Genomic DNA, 18,474 nt, shown 5'->3' with positions numbered 1-18,474 from the left:
AGTCTTTTTCCTCAGGGCTGCTCTCAAGCCATTCTCCCGAGAATTCTCTCAAGGTTTTTTCCCAAGATTCTACTTCCATGTACAACTTTTATCTATGTGTACATTTATATGTATACAGAGATTGGGTTTTAGAAGACATACATGTATTCAATTTCTGCTTTATTTTAGGGCCACAATAATACAAAAAGATAAAATACAAAAAGTCATTGATATATTTGGAAATACTACATACCTACAGCAAAAATGTTCTCTTTTAGGTGTTAAACTTGCTATACTTACTTTAGGTGGATTGAAGAACAAAACTGGGATATGACTTATGCAACTGGTCACATCATGGCTCCTGCCTTTTCCAAAGGAGTAAAGGGACTACGTGGGTAAGTTCCATACAAGCTGCTGCATCTCATCCAGCATGCTTTTTTTTATATACAGCAGTCAATTTTTCTAATCTCAAATAGCATTCAGTGACCCATTGTATTTTTCATGGTCTCTGCAAGACTGTTCTAGCCTGTTCTTAAATCTTGTGCTCTGCCTTGCTAGAAGTTAAAAAACTAGCTTAAAGATAAAAAATTATTTGCTTTTTCCTCTTCCTCAGTAGGTGAAAACTTGATAAGTAATCTGATCTGCCTTGCAGAGAGTGAGAGACACTTGAGTCACTCTGTCTTATGAACTCTGGACTTTTTTTGCATAGCAACGAATGCTTTTGTTTATTTGTTATGTTGTGCTGTGCTTCTTAGCACAGCCCCTACCTCTGTCCAGGTATATCACATTAATTTTGTTACAAGTCGGGTAATGCTAACAGCAAAGACTGCTGTCCAAAACACTGATACAGCTTAATTTCATCAGGACAAGGTTTGATTAATCTATCAAACAGATTTATCATTGCAGAAGTCTTAAAAAATGCAAGAAATAGCTAAGCTCAGATGCAGACACAAAGGAAGCACTCTGTTTTGGAGCTGCTCAGGAGTTACAAGAGGTCACTGTAGGTTTTTGTTGATCAGTCTGCTGATAGTAAATTGAGAGTCTTGATTTATACGCCCAGGTGTAACTGAAAGTAGAATGGGTTTTTAAGTGCTTTGGAGCTTCTTGAGGAAAACAAATTTCTAGCGAGATAAATTGTTCTAACATTTGTAAAAGTCTCCATAAAACTGTAATATTCTACGTGTTACACTTCAGGTATTCTAACCCGTAGAACTCCTACGAGATGTGTTTATTAGATGAGAAATTTTAAGTGGTAGTGTTGATAAATCTGATTTGTAATCATGTGGCTGTTTATATTGGCCAACTCACTTGGTAGTGGTTTCTTGACTACACTAAATCCTGTGAAGTTCTTTAGAGATCCTTTTTAGACTTCCTTTTGTTTCACTTCCCGGAGGGCAGGTAATGTATCATAGCCAGCTCACTGTTTAACTAATGCCTCACAGGTAGGAAGGGAGGGAGGAAAAAAACAGGCAAGGGAGAGTGCGTCACATTGGAGGAGGAGAATAACAAAGAAAAATGAGCTTTCTTAAACAAATCGTGTGCAGAGGGACAAGCTGCCAGGGCTTGGAGGCTTCTCAGCAGGGGCTCAGGTCTCCTAGGGGCTGGGCACAATGCAGGAGGCAGCGGGAGTCCTGAAGGAGGGCTTCCTCGTCAAGAGGGTAAGTGCTCCCGTTCCTCTTCCCGGGGTTCTGTTCAAACACGGAATCAGCCCCCGGGACCAGACTGACCCAGGGCTGATGGCGAGGCAGCCTGCTGGGCTCTCGGGTGGAAGGGCTTCTGCCTGCTCCTAGGGCAGGACCCTCTCCAGGTTTGTGCAGATGCTGCTGAGGGAACTGCATGAGCTACAGGTGTTCACTGCCATCCCTCGGGTTCCACCACGTTGGTGTTTACCCAGAGGAAAAGGAATTAGCTGTCAGGATTACTCAGCTATCAGAAAGCCATAATGTCTGCACCTAGGGTTCACCTCTGCATTAAAAAAAAAAAAATTTACCTGGCAAACATCTACGTGGCAGCAGGGGAAGTGGCAATGAGAGGATAGAGAGAAGAAGGATGTTTTGGGAGGATGTTTTGACAGTCTCTTAAGATTGTTTATACTTTCTTTAGTAGCCCAGCTGAGCAGGGTTTACCATTTCATATGAGAGGATGGGGAACAAACAGACTATTCTTTTTCAGGGGGATCAGAGCAATGCAAACATAGAAATGTGTCTGAAATAACTCCTTTCTTCTACACCCCTCAAGTGGCACTGTAAGAAAGTTTTAACCAAAATGTGAAGATAAAAACTGAAAGACTGTCACAGATCAATATAGGACTGAGTCAGTCACAGCTGGGACACAAAAGGAAAACTTAGCAAGGGGTATAAGCTGCATTTAGTACCAAGATCCTGTCTCAGTCACTACTACGGTCCTTGATTGCACACAAAAAATGTGATTCAAGGGTTTGTTCAAAGCTTTGCCACGCCTTGAGAAATGCTTTTCTACAGTACGTGGCAGTGCTTCAGGTGCTAACATGAAGGTAATCTTGGTCAGTTCCCCTGGCAGGACTCCTGGCTGGCCAGCTGCCAGCCACATGAAGCCATCCTCTATGAGGAAAAGGGCTATGAACAGAGTTGTTCCTCATCCTCCTTTCTGCAGCAAGGGCAGAGCAGTCCCAGCTTCTGCTCTCCTCACAGGCTCTGATGGTATTCGGGGCTTTAAAGTGACTACTGAATTTGATGCGAAAATCCAGGACACCAAATGTGTGAGAGCAATAGGTTATTGGCAGCACTGTGGGCTGTAACTCCAGCAGGCTGGACAGCATCACTGAGATACAGGGTTTGATAGGAAGGAGACCATAAAGAAGGCTAAAGGAAACTGATGTGGAAAGGAACAAAGGATCCAGAAGGAAAAAAAACTGAGAAAAGGGTGGGAACAGGTAAGAAAACAGAGCTTTCTTAAAAGGGAGCAGAAGCAGGGAGATGATCTGAATGCATTGTAAGTGACTGAATTGTATTGTAATGTAAAGTAATTACTGTATTGTAATTACTGTATTGTAATGTAAAGTAAATGTGTGGAAGTCAGGTAAAGATAAAAAATATGTAAGGCAGTCTCCTGAAAAAGAAAATCTCCAGGGAGAGAAAAGAGCCATAGCAAAGAGCATACTCAGGAAAAATGGCTAAGGTACTTTGCAGCAGGGTAAAATAACACTGAAAAAGGCAAAAGCTTTCTTTTGAGAGAACAAACCCAAGTTAGATAAATAGTATTTATCTAAATAGATAAATTGTATTTAGCGTAGACTAGAAGACACTATATGTAAAGTGCCCTGGAATTTAGAGACTTATTACCCAACCTGTTCTTGGAAATTGCTGGTTTTCCCCTTTACCCATGGAGAATTAATGAGCTTTGATTCCTGCCATGACTGGACCCTGCATGTTCCTTTCTCCTAGCTATGCCCACCCTCTCCCCAGTGTCAGAGCTTTCCCTGCTTCCCCTGCTGCCTGGAATGCTCCATCACCTGTAGAAATCCGACCCACCCCCCTGCAGCACGAAGCTGGACCTGACACCCTCAGACAGGATTGGGCCTGGCAGTGCCAGACCTCACTGGGTTTGCTCTCCTTAAAGCTGGGCTAAAGACAGACAGGGAAAGAGGGGAAAGAAAGAGGAGCTGTCTGTGTTCTGATATCACCTAGGAGGCATTCGGCATGGGACTTCATTCATTAAGAAGCATATTTTGTCTGCAGGAAAGAGTAGCACAGGGAATGTTTTAGCCCAGCAGATTGAAGGCAGCTAGGGTAGAAATCAAGTGCTCATGAGCAGTGAAAGGGGATGTAAGGAAAAAACAAATCAGCAACTCAGAACCACTTACAACCTACAGCCACATCAAAATGAAAAAGAATGAAACATATGAAACACCATCCAGGGTCACCAGAGGTGAGGGGTTTGTCTCACACTTTTCATATTTAGCCCTGTTCCTGCCTGGTCCTGTCAGTGGACAGGTGTGTACCAAAAAGACAGCTTTCTGAGATAATTCATGTGAGCTTTTGCAAGAAACAATTCAGAACAGATTATGTCCTTGCTGAAGAAAGATCAAAGCACTTTTCTGTTGCTCCATGATTTTATAGTGATGGGACTGTGCTGTTTTCCTACTAAAAATGTATATTTCATGGAGAAAAAGACTCACAATGGCTTGTGTTTATTTTCATGTAGTTTCCTATTTGTTTGTGGTATTTTCACACAGGCACACATATCTTCTCCCATCCCCACCAAAAAAAAAAAAAAAAAAAAAAAAAAAGAGAAAAAGAAAGAAAATATGGTCATTTCCCAGTGGATGTGTTAAAGTTAGCTACATGCATTCATGCATTTCTTCCCCTCTAGGGACATGTCGTTCGTAACTGGAAAGTGAGATGGTTCGTTCTGCTTCAGGATAAGCTGCTGTATTACAAAATTGAAGGAGGCAAGAAGGACCCTTCTCCAAAAGGCAGGATTCTTTTGGATGGATGCACTATTACTTGTCCATGCCTGGAATATGAGAACAGACCGGTATGACTGGAACAATATGCCCCTTCTCAACAATGTTCAATTTCTAACTTCTCCTTAGTTTTTTCCTCTCTTCCTGGCTTCTTTGGTTTCTGCAATCGTGGCACTGAGATGTGTTTCCATGATTAGGTCTCATCAAAGCAAGCTGCCATTTTGCAGTGCAACCAGGATGATCAATCAGCGCCCTCATGGTTTCTTTGCTGTTCCCTGTGCCTAAATCTGAGTCACAGCCATAAAAAAAAAAACCAACAACAACAAAAAAACAAACACCACAAAGAAAAAACCCCCAAACAACAAAACAAATAACACCAACAAAAAAACCCCAAATAACAAAAGCCCACACCCCCTCAGACACACTCTAGAAAAAATAAATGCAAATACAGCATCCCAGTGGTGTGTGAAGGGAGGAAAAAAATCAGCTCAATAAAATCTGAGTAGTTTGGGGAAAAAAGGAAACTTATCATCCTTGGTAGTTGCCTTAAACCCTAGCTTTGTCCACAGGGTGCTCCTGGGCTGCTGGGTCAGATTCTCTTTTCTTTTTCCAGTGGGACTTTATTGCTGTTGAAAATTTCCAGCAAGAGGGCTCTGGAAGGGAAAGTTCTTGTCCACTCACCCATGGGTGGAGGAAATGCAGACTTCCTCTGAGAAGGACCAGAAGGGAAATTACTCTGGAAGTTGCTATTTTGGTGCTTCTCATGGCAGTCAGAGCCTAGTGAGAGTTTGTGGTTATTGAGAAACTAGAGATCTGGATGTGAAATGCAGATTCCTATGTAGTCAAGTATCTGGATGATCTGCTCTCTCTTAAGTACCAAGAGCTCCATGCATGCAAACCATGCTTAGAACTGAAAACCTAGACACTGGGGTTGGGCAGGAATCAAAAAAATACAAGTGAAAGCCAGTAGCTAAATGATATTATTGCTTTGCATTTCTTTCTCCACAGCTACTCATCAAATTAAAGACAAAGACCAACACAGACTATTTCCTTGAATGTTGCTCCAGGGAGGAGCGAGACTCTTGGGCTTTGGACATCACTGGAGCTATTCATGCTGGTCACCCAGTACAGGTACAAGAGCTTCACAGAATGAAGAACTCTTTCAAGCTGCTCGAGAACATCAGCCTTCAGTAAGTGTGTATCATTTCTCCTCCTACTTTTGTTTTAGTCTGCAAATTGCCTGAGCTTATAGATGGGGAGGCTCCTCTCTGCACAGAACTAACTGCTCCTGTGTGGCCAGGAGCCTCTGAACTGGCTGCTCTGCACTATGCTTGCACACAGTTTTACCAGGGCACTAGAATGCTCTTTTTCCTCACCATCATTCTAGAGGAGTGAGGGATGTGGATTCTGCACAGCCATCTCACTGCTGGCTTGAAGACCTTCCCAGGCAGCTGCAAAGGTTTTCTTTGGGGAGATGCATTACCTCAGATGTGATGTCAGGGAAAGACCAAGCAATGACATGGTTCATGCCATGTTGATGACCTTTCAAAGCTGATAGCCTGAATCCAGGCTAGGATTTTTAGGGTGCATCATGTTAAACAAGAGGAAAGAGAAAACTGATTAAGAAATAGAAAAATTACATTAATTTTATTTGTGTTGGGAAGGTAAATGAAAGCTGACTTCAGCTCAGTTTGAAGTGCTTTAATGTGAGGCATCTTGTTTAGAGTTGCTATTGGGACCATAAAGTTTTCCTACACCATACTTATGATAAAATTTTTGGGGGGAGAATCTAAGCAGTTTCCCATCTTTATGTTGGTAAACATCAAGGCATCCCAGACACTGACAGAAGTATGTGACATTTTCTGCCTTTCTATGCTGGTAACGTAATGTGTTCTCCTTTACAGCCGCATAGTGGAGAGAATGTGTGACAGCAGTGCTGGAATTAGGCTGACTCGCAATTTGGAGCAAGGCAACAGATACAAAGAGACCTTCACAGGTATAGCTGCTTTAGGCCAAGAGCTTTCTCACAATTCACATCTGACATGCCACGTTGCAGGGATAAGGGGCTTCCTTCATGGTAGGATCAGTTTTAGCCCAGTGGAAAGTACTGGTGCAGCCAAGTTCTCCAACACCTTTCACTCTTGCTCTTTGGATGCATGGAAGCACATGGAGGGTTCCACATTTTTTGGTCAACCTAGCACTTCATTGAAAGTTGTCACCACCCAAACCAGGACAACTGTCCTTGTGATGATGCCAAAATGTTCCAGCAAATGAAAGCCTGCACAGCAGGAGACCATCTCCCTTGCCTTGGAAGAGCGCATTGTCTTGGTATGAGAGCTGCTTTTCTCCCTGCAGGTTCTGCCCTGGTGGACTGGCTCATCTCCAACAGCTTTTCTGTGTCTCGATTCGAGGCCGTCACCCTGGCATCCATGCTGATGGAGGAGAACTTCCTCAGGCCCGTGGGCGCCCGCAGCACCGAGGCCACGCGCTACAGCGACCTCTCCGAGCAGTTCCTTGATGACTCCACAGCTCTGTACATGTTTGTGAGTGATGAGGCTGCCAAAGGAGGCTCCTCCTCTGCCCTTCACTTGGTTTGGGGCAAAGGGGACATGCACAGCGTGCACACACAGGCAAAACGTGCAGGCTGTGAGGGTAAATGCAGATGGAGCGGCTCGAGGCTTTTAACACTCCTAACACCTGCTCTTTTTTTTGCTGGAGACAAATGGCTCCGTGGGCATGGAGGGCTCTGCAAGCAGATAATCAGGCTTTGGAAGGGGTGTGTCCCTCGAGTGAAGTGCTGTGTCTGCATTTACAGGAGGCTGTGCTGTAGTTATGTTAAAATTCAAGGCCAGGGTGTGTGAGCAGGTTTTACAGCTGCAATCTGCTGCTTCTAACCTTGGAACTACAAAGCTGAGCAACGGGGCCACTGAGTAGGATTTACTCAGGAAATGCAAGCTAAAAACAACTGGGGAAGGATACAATGCAGAACTTTGTACTCCGAGGTGTGTTTAGATTAAAAAGTGTAACATCTTTTTCCCTATTTGCAGGCTGAGAGCAGTAAAAAAAATATCAGTTCCAAGGAAGAGCTACAATTTAACATCTCTGAATTGAGTGGAACAATTGTGAAGCAAGGATTCTTAGTTAAACAGGTAACTACATTTATTGAACCTTTGCTGGGAAACACGGAGAATGACAGCTCTTAGGGCTTCCTAGGGAATAAATGGGATTTCTACAAGCATGGTTGGAGAGCTGTGGTCAGCAGAGATAACTTGCCTGTCAGTTCTACTACCAGAGATCGTGTGGTGAAGAATACCTGGTTATAAGGAAGTGAGCTATGGAACTTACTGCTCAGGCAGGATTAACCGGATATTCTGTATATATTGAGTGTTTAGTGAAAGGTACAGAATAGTGTTAAAAGTCCACTGAGTCCAAAAGTCTAAAAGTCCAAATCCCATTGAGAGGTTTTACATTCCCAAGCAGACCAACTGTTCTTCTTCTCCAACCTATCCTATCCTGGTCCTGTGAGCAGCTCTGATGTACTGCTGGCCACAGGCAAATTTCAAAGCTGAGTAGATTGACTTGCACAAAGTGGACATTTACCTGTGTACAGTCACTCACGTAACCATGGATGCTCTGCTGGTGGTGAAACCTGTTTTCTTTGGGCATGATTACCTGTTGGGATTCTGTTTACAGGATCCCACCTTTTATCTTAAAAATTTCATTTCCAAACTCTGCTATGAACAAGATGAGGATCAACCACACTGTTTCAAAGCATAATGCAGCCACCTGCAGAGGGAATCCTACTTATGCTGCATGGCCACATTTCTACTCTGCAGCTTTGTACCTTGAGCTGCTATTTTTGAGTTGTGCAACTGGGTCATCAGATAATCCCCAACCCTCCCTCCTCCACCTGCCAGGAGGCAGTGAGGGATGGCAGAGGTACAAGGAGCTGCTGGGGCATCCCCAAAGGGCTGGTAGGGCAACCTCCCATCACCACAGGACAGAAGAGATGCCCAGGAGCCTCCCACTGTGGTCAGCAGCAGTGAGGAGCAGTCCCCAGCAGCCCAAGCCCTAGGCTGCCCTAAGCCCCAGCACAAACCCTGCAGGAGCTGGGAGATGCTCTCAGGGCCTGGCAGAGGCTTGCAGTCCTGCTATGCAGGGGCTGCAGCTGAGAGGGCTGGGGAGGAAGGAGTGAATTTGCTACAAAAAGACCTGACATCATCATCTCAGAGCATGCACAGCATGGGGGTTTAATTCAAGACCCTTAATTAATCTGAAATTAAGAGCAGTAATCAGGTATGTAATCACTTGGTCCAAGCAGCACAAGTAAGGGAGAGAAGGAGGAATTATCAGTGTATCAAGAAGAATTACAGAATGTCAGGGATTGGAAGGGACATTTGAAGGTTCATTGAGTCCAACTCCAAGAATGTTAAAAAGGAAACCCTGGGAGTTACTAAGGTGTCAGAAAAGATTTTTCTCATTTGCCTCTAAAATCTATTTCTTCAGTCCTTGGAGGAAAATGGCTATTCCAGAACCTGTTTACTGGTGGTAACTTTATTATTTCTGTTTTGCAGGGACACAAGAGGAAAAACTGGAAGGTGAGGAGATTTGTTTTGAGAGCTGATCCTGCTTTTTTGCACTACTATGACCCCACTAAGGTATGTAAGTGGGGAGTTTCTACCCCTAGAAATCCTTTTACAGACCTAAATATTATAATGAAAATATAATTATGCTGTAAATGTTTCTCATGCATCTCCTGATTCCTCTATCCATTTCCTGGGCTGTAAGACCTCTCTGGCCTTACCTTGTGAGATTGTCCCTGCAGTATTTTCTATCCCTGCATCTTCCCTCCTGTCTTTCCCCCAGGGAGATTCCTTTTCCTTAGCCAAGGGGCAGCAGTGTTCTTGGAATTGGTCTTTTGTTGTACCCACACAGCCTGGGACCATATTCCTGCAGGGATTCTTCCTGGGCTGTGATCTTTCTGTGCTGACATCCCACCACTTGAAGGTTATACTGTTAATGGGATTTTTTACTTTTTTATTCTAAAATTGAATAGGATCTCCTTGATGCCAAAGTATTTATAAGAATTTCTGCTACTCAGTTTTAAAGTTGTTCAGGAAAAAGTAGAATTTATATTCATGGATATAGTAATCAACGTGAGCAACCCAGAAGGGCATGTGGATCCATCAGCCCCAGATGCATAGGGTACCACAAACCCTAACAGGTTGCTTTGTGTGACTTTTAAAGAAAACAAAAACAACATAACAGAGAAAAAAGCTTATGGAGCCAGTTCACTTTTTGTTTCCTGTTTTGTTGTGGGGCGGTTTCTTGGCACTTGCCCTTGTAATGCTATAAACTAAAACTGCAGAACCTGAAGATCAGACAAGACAGACAGCTGACTAGGGAAAACAGCCAAATTTTTCCATACTGTCTCAGTGAAAAGCAGCAAGCTAAAACGTGCAGAAATGTATGTATTTTTAGTAGGGTTTGTTATTGACAGAACCATACATAAGTTTGAGATGAGGTTGTTAGCCTACCTCTATGCTTTTAATTTGTCTCCACCATTCCCAGCTACTTCAGAGAAACATCTGAGACTGTAACAACATAAGAATGCATGTGACATGCATAATTGCATGTGACACAGATATTTTATATCTGGAAGGACTGGCATTACATCTCCACCTTCATAAAAACAATTAATGTGCTCTGTGAAATTATTCTCATGATAATATTTTCCAGATAAGCCTCATCTCCCTTTTCTTTGCAGGAAGAAAACAGACCAGTAGGTGGATTTTCTCTTCGTGGCTGCCTTGTCTCAGCACTGGAGGACAATGGGGTCCCAGCAGGTAAGCACAAGCTTCTAAACATTGATACATACACATTCCCACCATAGCAATACAGTCTCTGGGTGTTCATTTGTGTGTATGGCTGGCTCTGTGCAGAGGTTTAGCCTTTCCTCTCCCCTTACAAACAAGGAAAGAGATATAACATGAAAAATCACCATACTGCTGGGTTGTTCATAGGAGACTTTTTTAGCATTACTTCTACATATCTTGGGTGTTCCCCTTTTTAAAGGCTTTTGTCAGTCAGATGATCTCTGAGACAGTCTTAAGACACTGAGTAATATTTTATAGTTAACAGACAAAGAGGAAATACCTTCTTTTTGGATGTTGCTGAACTCAAAGTCTTGAGGCATTCCCTGGTGCCACCCCTTTTCGATGTGTCCTCTCTACTTAAATTATTACCTTTACTGTTTTCATATACAGACATACAGACATATAGAGACATACAGACATCAACACAGTAATCAGTTCTGCTAGTGAATATGCTTAGCTTCATCATTTGTCTAGAACCTCAGCCTCACAGTTAAGTGTTTTTACTGTTAAAGCTATTTATTTTATGACAGTAGGCACAGTTTGTCAATCTCGAATAGGGTGCATCTTTCTAAAGACAAAAGGCAGACTCTAAAAAACATCCTGTCCAGGATGGGGGCCATGATGAACAATAAATCTTCTTACTGAGAGGAAAGAAAGGTGAGCAGGAGACAATCTGACCTGCTGCAGAGACTGGTAGGGACTTCATCCCTCCATTGTATAACTCAAGTAAGATTCACCATCTAAACAGTAGCTATTTTATACATGAAGCATGTACAGCATGTACAGAGGAGTTTGTTCAATCTATGTGAGGGGTTTCTGTACTACATCTTTACTTTGCATAAGGGGAATCAAAGACACAAGCTTTAGGTATCTTACGCATAATGTAATGGAGAGGTCTGACCCCCTAATTCACCACAATAAAATTATTCCATATGAAATTTAATATCTGCCACAAAGCATTCCAAAGCATTCTGTATCTGTCTTCATTTTTTTTTTTATTTTTTCCTCTGTAGGAGTGAAGGGAAATGTGCAAGGCAACCTCTTCAAAATCATCACCAAAAATGACACCCATTATTATATCCAGGCCAGCTCCAAATCAGAGCGAGCAGAGTGGATTGAGGCAATCAAACCACTGACATGAGCAAGGTGAACTCCATGCCAAATGGCAAGTCATATTTGTCATCAAGTTTCCTGCTTTCATTGTCTGGGAGTGTTATTTTTCCCTTAGATTGTCTATTTTTGTTATTTGTACTGCCATATTACCTAGCAATTTCTGACAGACCAGGGTTCTAGGTGCCTAGAAGTCATGTGGATTCAGCATAATTCCTTAACAACTTACAGTCTAACCAAGAGACAAAAGACAACAGCTGGATCCAGACAACAAGGCTTTACAAGGAAAAAATGATATATAATATTCCAAGCTGGAAGAAAATAATTCTTTTGTACAAGTATTTGGTCTACATCTGACAGATCCAGGCTGTGCTTTATTGTAAAGCAGAAATGTCTTGCTCCTTTCCCCTTTATAAAGGGGCTCAAAAATGTAATTAGTTAAGGCTGACTAAATCAAAGTCATTCAAGATCCTCGTGTCTGAGGCTGCCTTTCTTGGTATACCACAAGAGTGTTGTGCTAAGCAACAATCCTGCTGCCAGGATAATAACTACTGTGACACAAACCAATGGTCTGTCTGTCCATCTCTCTGCTTTATCATTTGGTTCTCTGTTAAGCTGGAAAAGACCAAAAGATCATCCTCTCCAGTATAAAGATGATTCATGTGCTGGTGATAGTTCGTAGCAGTGCAGGATCCCAAGCATCAAACCAAACCAGTGGCAGTTTTTCAGTTATTCAGGACAATTGCTGGTGTTGAATATATTGGAAGAAATTACTCAGCTATAAAAGCAAGACCTTTCCTCCTGATTATCACCATAAGTCCATTTATGTAGAGCACCACTGGGACTGAGAACTCTAGTAGCAGTTCTGGCTATTGCTTTTTCTATTTTTAAGACATGAATTTTTGCAATATTTGTCTAGTAAACTTGACTTTTATATCATTAAAGATAAAAAGAAGTTCAAGGCATTTGAATGTCCTCTGCTTTTTAGACATGATTTTTCTCAGAGGGCAGTTTGAGTAAATGAAAATAATGGTTTCACACCCTGTAAATTTAGATTTATATAGAAACTCAGATATTCGCCACCATACCACAGGACAGAATGTAATGTATGAGATTATTACAACACTCAACCATCTGGCTGTGATATAGTGTGAGTTATCTGATAGCCAGACTCTGCAGACCCTCCAAAAGCTCTCTGAACACAGCATGCTCCACATTTTCCCTGAAGTCACAGAGGAATTTGATAGCCTCTAGCCACAGAACCACCTCATTGCAGAATATTTTTGTTCTCCAAGTCAAGGATTGAAAAAGTCTCTTTATCTGAAGGCTTTCCACTCCATTCTGTGGTACAATCTAGACCAAGCAGAGCCAAAGGCAGCAGTTATGATAAATGCTTATATATGTATTAAAACAGCTATGTATTTAGGGCTTTTTTCTAAATCTATAGCAACGAAATAACAGTACAACACTCCTGTGCATTCAAATATTTAAGAGAGCTAGTAAAAGACATTTGCCAGTAAAGATGCAGTTTTAATTAGACACAAGAATGGCAATGCAGTTTCAGCTACGGATACCATTTCCTAAGGCTGGTCCAGAGGAGACTGTGAAATCCACAGCTGTTGAAAGCTTTTAAATCATGAGAATGCTACCTGCAAGAGACAGGGATGGTGGTAAGGCATTTGTTGTACTGGGAAGCACAAAATGGCTTTGTGCTGGCTGAGCAGAGCTTCCAGGAAAAGCAATTCCCTCCTGATAATGTGAGCCTTGCTGGGGCCCACCAGACTCCCTTGCTCACTTATAAGGAAATCTGCTTCTCTTTTCTCAGTCCCAACACCTGGATACTGCCCAGTTCTTGTCACAAAGGTAACAGCCACCCCCCTGCAGAGGAATGACCTCCACCAGCTGGCGTACTTAGGGGTTAGGGAACCATGAGGATGTGAAATAGCATCATAAATCTTGCAGTTTGGGAGGCCAAAAGAGTATCTCAGAAAAGGCCTTCTGATTTATGGGGACCAGCCATAGCTCTGCAATTCCTGAGTGTGTATGAGAAAAGAAGTGTATGTTCCAAACACATGAGAAAATTAAAAAGATAGAGTTCCCACTCTCCAGAATTAGCCAGAAGAAAAATCTAAAACATTTATCAGACAGGAGAAAGTACATTTGCCTCTGTCCTCTGGTGATAATGCCATCTTTTTTTTCAAGCTACTTTGGTAAGCTTGATGTCCCCTGTGATCTGCAAAGCCTTCACCAAGTTGAGGGGCTGAATGCGGTGAGTGAAGTCACAGAGCTGCCGCCCATCAAGCAGGACTCGTATCTGCTGGTGTTCACACAAGAGCTCCATCTACAATGGAAAAGGACAGGGGATGGTATTAAGAATAAGCAGCAGAGCTGATTTCACTAGCATAGACCTAGAACCCCTTGTGATGGCAATAGTGAAGCACAAAGTCTATCGGTTCTTCTGAAATGCCCTAATAAATAACTTAGTCTCTGCTGAGAGTGTACTGTAAAGCTCCTTATAGTGAGTTCCCTCACTAAGACTAGAGAAGGGGATAATTCTCTCCCATTAGGCTTTTAACTGTTACTCTCTGACACACTAGGCTAGTTAACCTGTCAGTTTAAATAGTTAGCTACTTGTGGTCATATATACAGCCTTCAGCCTTTTCTTCCCACCTTTTCTCCACCCTAATCATTGTACCACAAAAATTACCTTAAATGTGTCACCTGCTGTAAATGGGAAGTAGGGAATAGTCTTCTCTTCCTTTCCCCATTTCCCAGCAATTCGTGCATTTCGGGTGATGGACTTGTCACTAAAGTTAACTGTAAATAACAGCCCAACATCTTTGTTCACATCCACTGGATCACAGAGCAGAGTCACTGAAAAGCTGAAAAAAACAATTAAATGACTGGTGTGTCAGAAATGTGAAAGGACAGGGTGAGCATTTCAAAAGCCTATAAAGATTAGTGACAGCTATTGAATTCTTATCAGATTGGAACACAGGACTCCTACAGGAACTGTGGACAAGCTAAAAAGGCTGAAGAAAGAGATGAGAACAGACTGGTCTTTGTTTCTCCTCCAGTTTCTGGCAGGATGCTAGTTACTGCTGATGTTTTGTTTCCTCTTTTGCAACTGGAATCAAAAACATTGTGGGTGACCTGATTCCAATTGTATTATAAACGAATGTATGAAAAAACTTTGGCAGTGCTGACTGTGTGGGAATTGATCACTGTAGAAGCAAAAAAGTGTCATAACAGAACAGTTGCTGTCATCCAGACTGAGCACAGCAATGAACCTGCACCTCCTGTGCCAAAACCACTGGTTTTCAAGTGATGTTGATTCTTCCCCCTCCCAGCAGATGAAGATGCAGGTTCAAAACAGCACCTCTTCCCGGAGGAGAAATGTCCCATTTTCCCCCTCTGGTTTGCATTAGATAAGGGCAAAGGTCAGAGCAGGGTAGGGCAGTCAGAAGGTCTAAACAGTGACCTCACCTATGATGTTACCATTTTAATTCCAATCTAAGAGCAAGGAAAATTAAATTGAGCTATAAATTATTAATCTAAATTGCTCAGTTACTTTCTTCCTTCCAAATAGCACAGACCCTCAAGAAATAATTTTAATTTAGAAGACAGGTAGGAACGCATATGGCAAGAGTAAAGCCCTCACCAGCCCCTTCACCTACCTCTTGGGGTTGGAGTGTACCATTCCTATGATGGTGAGTTTCATAGCTGGTCTCAGGCCACCTTTAATTTCACCAACATATTGTGCTCCCTGCAGGAAACAGTGAAAACTCAAATAGCTTATTTTTATATTTACATGTAGAAAAGAACTTAAAAATATTTACAGCCTAAAATATTTCTTGGGCTCTTGTTATGAATATTGTCTTCTAGTATCTGAGGGGAGTGAGAGGGATGCCATAACTGACAGGCTAATAACCAGGTGCTGGCTGCCCAAGAGGACTGCCACCTCCAGCAGGCAGATTTTGACCAAGCCTGCTGTTAGTAAGATGAGTGGCTGCTGGTGCTGCTCCAGCTGACCCATATGTGTGAGTGACAAGCCTAACAAAAGGCAGGCCTCAAGTGGCTTTGGGAACAGCCACTGCTGCCTTCAGGTGATGCATGTAATTCCCCAGGACCAGTGCAGGTGCTGCAAGGTCTGAATTTGCAGCTACCCACATCTTGCAAATGGCAGTACCCAGACAGACACCCTCCACCACAAGAGCATCAAGCCAGCATAGATGCTTCCCCACTGCTTCATGTTGACAGAAATGCAGCTGTATCCCCAGTCACATCTGTGCCCATCACTTTTTCAAAGCCAGAAAATGGCTTCTTGGTGGATCTGCTTTTGTCCTGTTCACAGAGACCTGTAGTTGCACACTGTATCCAATGGTCAGATCTACCTGTTTTAAGTAATTCTCTAACAGCTTGTTAGTGGAGCAATTAATATAGGCAAATAGCTGACATGGAAAAATAAAAGAGAAAGATTAGGAACAAGGGGTTGGGACATTCTGAGACTTCCATTTCAGAAATGGTTTTAAAATATAAATGCCAGAGTACTACACTATAGCATGTAATCACTCTCCATGCGGAGTCACTTAGAAAGGAGCTGCTCTAAACCAGTAAGTGTTATTAGCAATTTGCCTAACACTGATAATATTCCAAGGCAAGGCACAGCAGACCCTATTTTAGATAAGAAGTGCTTTATCATCCCAGTGTTCCACAGTAAAAATTTAGACATTTTTTGCTAGAAGACCATGCTAGAAGATATATGCATGGTTTAGTATTTTGAGTATGGGAAGCACTACACTGGCATGGAAACCCACAGGCTTCTGTTCACAGCAAGTATGCTTCCACTCAAGTGTAAGTTGCTACTGGTATATCATACATATTTTTAAATTTTGGAAAATATAACCAACATTAGATTTTTAAATTATCGAAATCTTACTTAGTAGAAACAAAATTCAAGATGAAAAATGTTTTGCCTATATTCCATTTCCTAATTTCAGTATACCAGTTATATCTTCTGATAAGATGACCTTAAACAATTTGTTTTCCCACCTGGATATTTGAATGCAGCCACATTTACAGCTTCACAGATATATTAATAAACCTCTGGTTTCTTACAAAGCCCATATTGGAATACACTGATTTTTAAAATACTTCTAAAATGATAGCACTACTGCTGATTGTTATTAATGTACATTTACACTTGCAGAAGTGGGCAGGTGACTCCAGCAGGTATGTAATTCTTTGTAATGAAAGAGTCAAGCACCTGAGATGTCTTATGTGAGGGAGCAGCCCCTCAAGTTAGGAGTCTGACTGTAAAGAGACACACTAAACTGGATAAAGCAATTAGAGATGCTAAATAAGCATAAGAGATCCCAGGCTAAATCAGCTTCCTTCTTATACAGGTCCTGTGTCCCACTAGTGCTCCTTCCTTGCCTACACTGGAGACAAGATACAAATTAAGACCCCAAATTGAAAGTGTACATTGAGCAAATGTTTGTGCAGAGCTGCGCCATAGCAAGAACCCTCATTAAAGGCTCAGAGAACCAGAACTGAATAGATAGAATGACAGCCACATGGTTCCAAGGCTCCCAGCTCATCCAGCATGGCTCAAATTAATTCAGAGCGATGACAACTCATATGCTATTTCTCTGCCCATGTTGACCTGACAGTACAGTCTGAAAAGCATTCAGGATGCCATAGGACAAATTGGTACAAGTTCCCGTGGCATCTTACTTGGTTTATTGGTGGTTTATTGGTCCCAGTACGTGCACATGGACATAGCCCCTTTCCCTTATTTTCCACTCAGGAGCCCCGCAGAGTCACTCGGTCACTTACTTTGAGACACCTCTCTTCTGTCATTGCTCTGCCTCCTGCACTTGCCCTTGCCACAGCAGTCCCCGGAGGAGTTTTTGTTTTGTGTGCCGGGACAAAAACAAACAAAAAGCCAGGAATAAAAGGGAGGATGTTGAGAGGGGCTTATCTCTGCCAAACACTAGCTGGACACCACCCAGCCCAGCAGCTGAGTCACAGCCCTCTGTGCCTCATCCCACTGGGGAAGGTCTCATGGAACAGGGCTGGGGCACCTGGGAGAGCAGGGGAGCTGCAAGGGTGGGCAGGCTCCCACCACCCCACACAGGAGTGCCCAGCAAACCTGCAGCTGTAGCTGTGCCTGCATCTATCCATACACAATTTTATATAAGCATTTAAAATCATGTACATGTGTGCATCATGTACATGTGCATCACCTTTTGTATTTAGAATCATAGAGTCATAGAATGGCTTTGGTTGGAAGGGACCTTAAAGATCACCCAGTTCCAAGCCCCCTGCATGGGCAGGGACACGTCCCACCACACCAGGTTGCTCACAGCCCCATCCAGCCTGGCCCTGAACACTGCCAGGGATGGGGCAGCCACAACTTCCTTGGGCAACCTGTGCCAGTGTCTCACCACCCTCAATTTAAATAATTGTTTCCTAACATTTAGCCTAAATCTCCCGTCTTCAAGTTTGAAACCATTTCCCCTTGTCCCCTCTCACTGCACACCCATGTAAAAAGCCCTACCCCAGCTTTCCTGTAGCCCCCTTCAGATATTGGAAAGCTGTTATTAGGTCACCTCAGAGCCTCCCCTTCTCCAGGCTGAACAACCCCAACTTCCTCAGCCTGGCTCCATAGGGAGCTGCTCCAGCCCTCTGATCATTTCAGTGTCTCTCCTCTGGACACGTTCCAGGAGCTCTGTGTCCTTCTTATGCTGGGGACTCCAGAACTGGACACAGTGCTCCAGGTGGGGTCTCACAAGAGCTGAGCAGAGGGGGAGAATCACCTCCCTTGACCAGGGGTCTGTGCTTCTGCTGGTGCAGCTCAGGACAGAGTTGGGTTGCAGGTGCACACTGGCAGCTCATGTTGAGCTTCTGTTCCAACATCACCCACATCTGGAGGCAGACAATCAGAACGACCAGAGGCGGAGCACGGGGCGGAGCCGGCGGGGGGCAAGAGTAGGGCGGGGCTGGGCGGGGAGTGAGGGCTGGGCGGGGAAGCTTGTCGGGGCGTGGGGATGGCTTGAAGAG

At 43.2% G+C, this 18,474-nt stretch overlaps 2 protein-coding genes across 4 annotated transcripts; one reads left to right on the top strand and one right to left on the bottom strand.

The window, feature by feature from the left end:
- Positions 1-1,589: 1,589 nt before the first annotated feature.
- On the top strand, positions 1,590-11,651 carry PLEK2 (pleckstrin 2). The gene is made up of 9 exons (XM_008498828.2): positions 1,590-1,637; positions 4,330-4,494; positions 5,432-5,613; positions 6,328-6,419; positions 6,779-6,966; positions 7,471-7,572; positions 8,998-9,081; positions 10,191-10,269; positions 11,313-11,651. The coding sequence occupies exons 1-9, from the start codon at positions 1,590-1,592 to the stop codon at positions 11,438-11,440; spliced, it is 1,068 nt and encodes a 355-aa protein (XP_008497050.2). The 3' UTR covers positions 11,441-11,651.
- Positions 11,652-12,746: 1,095 nt separating this feature from the next.
- LOC103532997 (galectin-related protein A) lies at positions 12,747-17,371 on the bottom strand. 3 transcript variants are annotated; one of them, XM_030452139.1, is made up of 5 exons: positions 17,248-17,364; positions 15,087-15,175; positions 14,117-14,291; positions 13,568-13,750; positions 12,747-13,058 (listed from the first exon to the last, which is right to left on the bottom strand). In XM_030452139.1, the coding sequence occupies exons 1-4, from the start codon at positions 17,269-17,271 to the stop codon at positions 13,607-13,609; spliced, it is 432 nt and encodes a 143-aa protein (XP_030307999.1). In that variant the 5' UTR covers positions 17,272-17,364; the 3' UTR covers positions 12,747-13,058; positions 13,568-13,606. The 3 variants fall into 3 exon arrangements, with proteins under 3 accessions (XP_030307999.1, XP_030307998.1, XP_030308000.1); XM_030452138.1 differs by having other exon boundaries at positions 12,747-13,750; positions 17,248-17,363; XM_030452140.1 differs by lacking the exon at positions 12,747-13,058 and having other exon boundaries at positions 13,662-13,750; positions 14,131-14,291; positions 17,248-17,371.
- Between the last annotated feature and the right edge of the window lie 1,103 nt (positions 17,372-18,474).

The sequence above is a fragment of the Calypte anna genome, chromosome 5A (genome assembly GCF_003957555.1).
Source record: "Calypte anna isolate BGI_N300 chromosome 5A, bCalAnn1_v1.p, whole genome shotgun sequence".
NCBI classification, from domain to species: Eukaryota; Metazoa; Chordata; class Aves; order Apodiformes; family Trochilidae; genus Calypte; species Calypte anna.
This window is presented reverse-complemented; position numbering and strand designations above follow the sequence as displayed.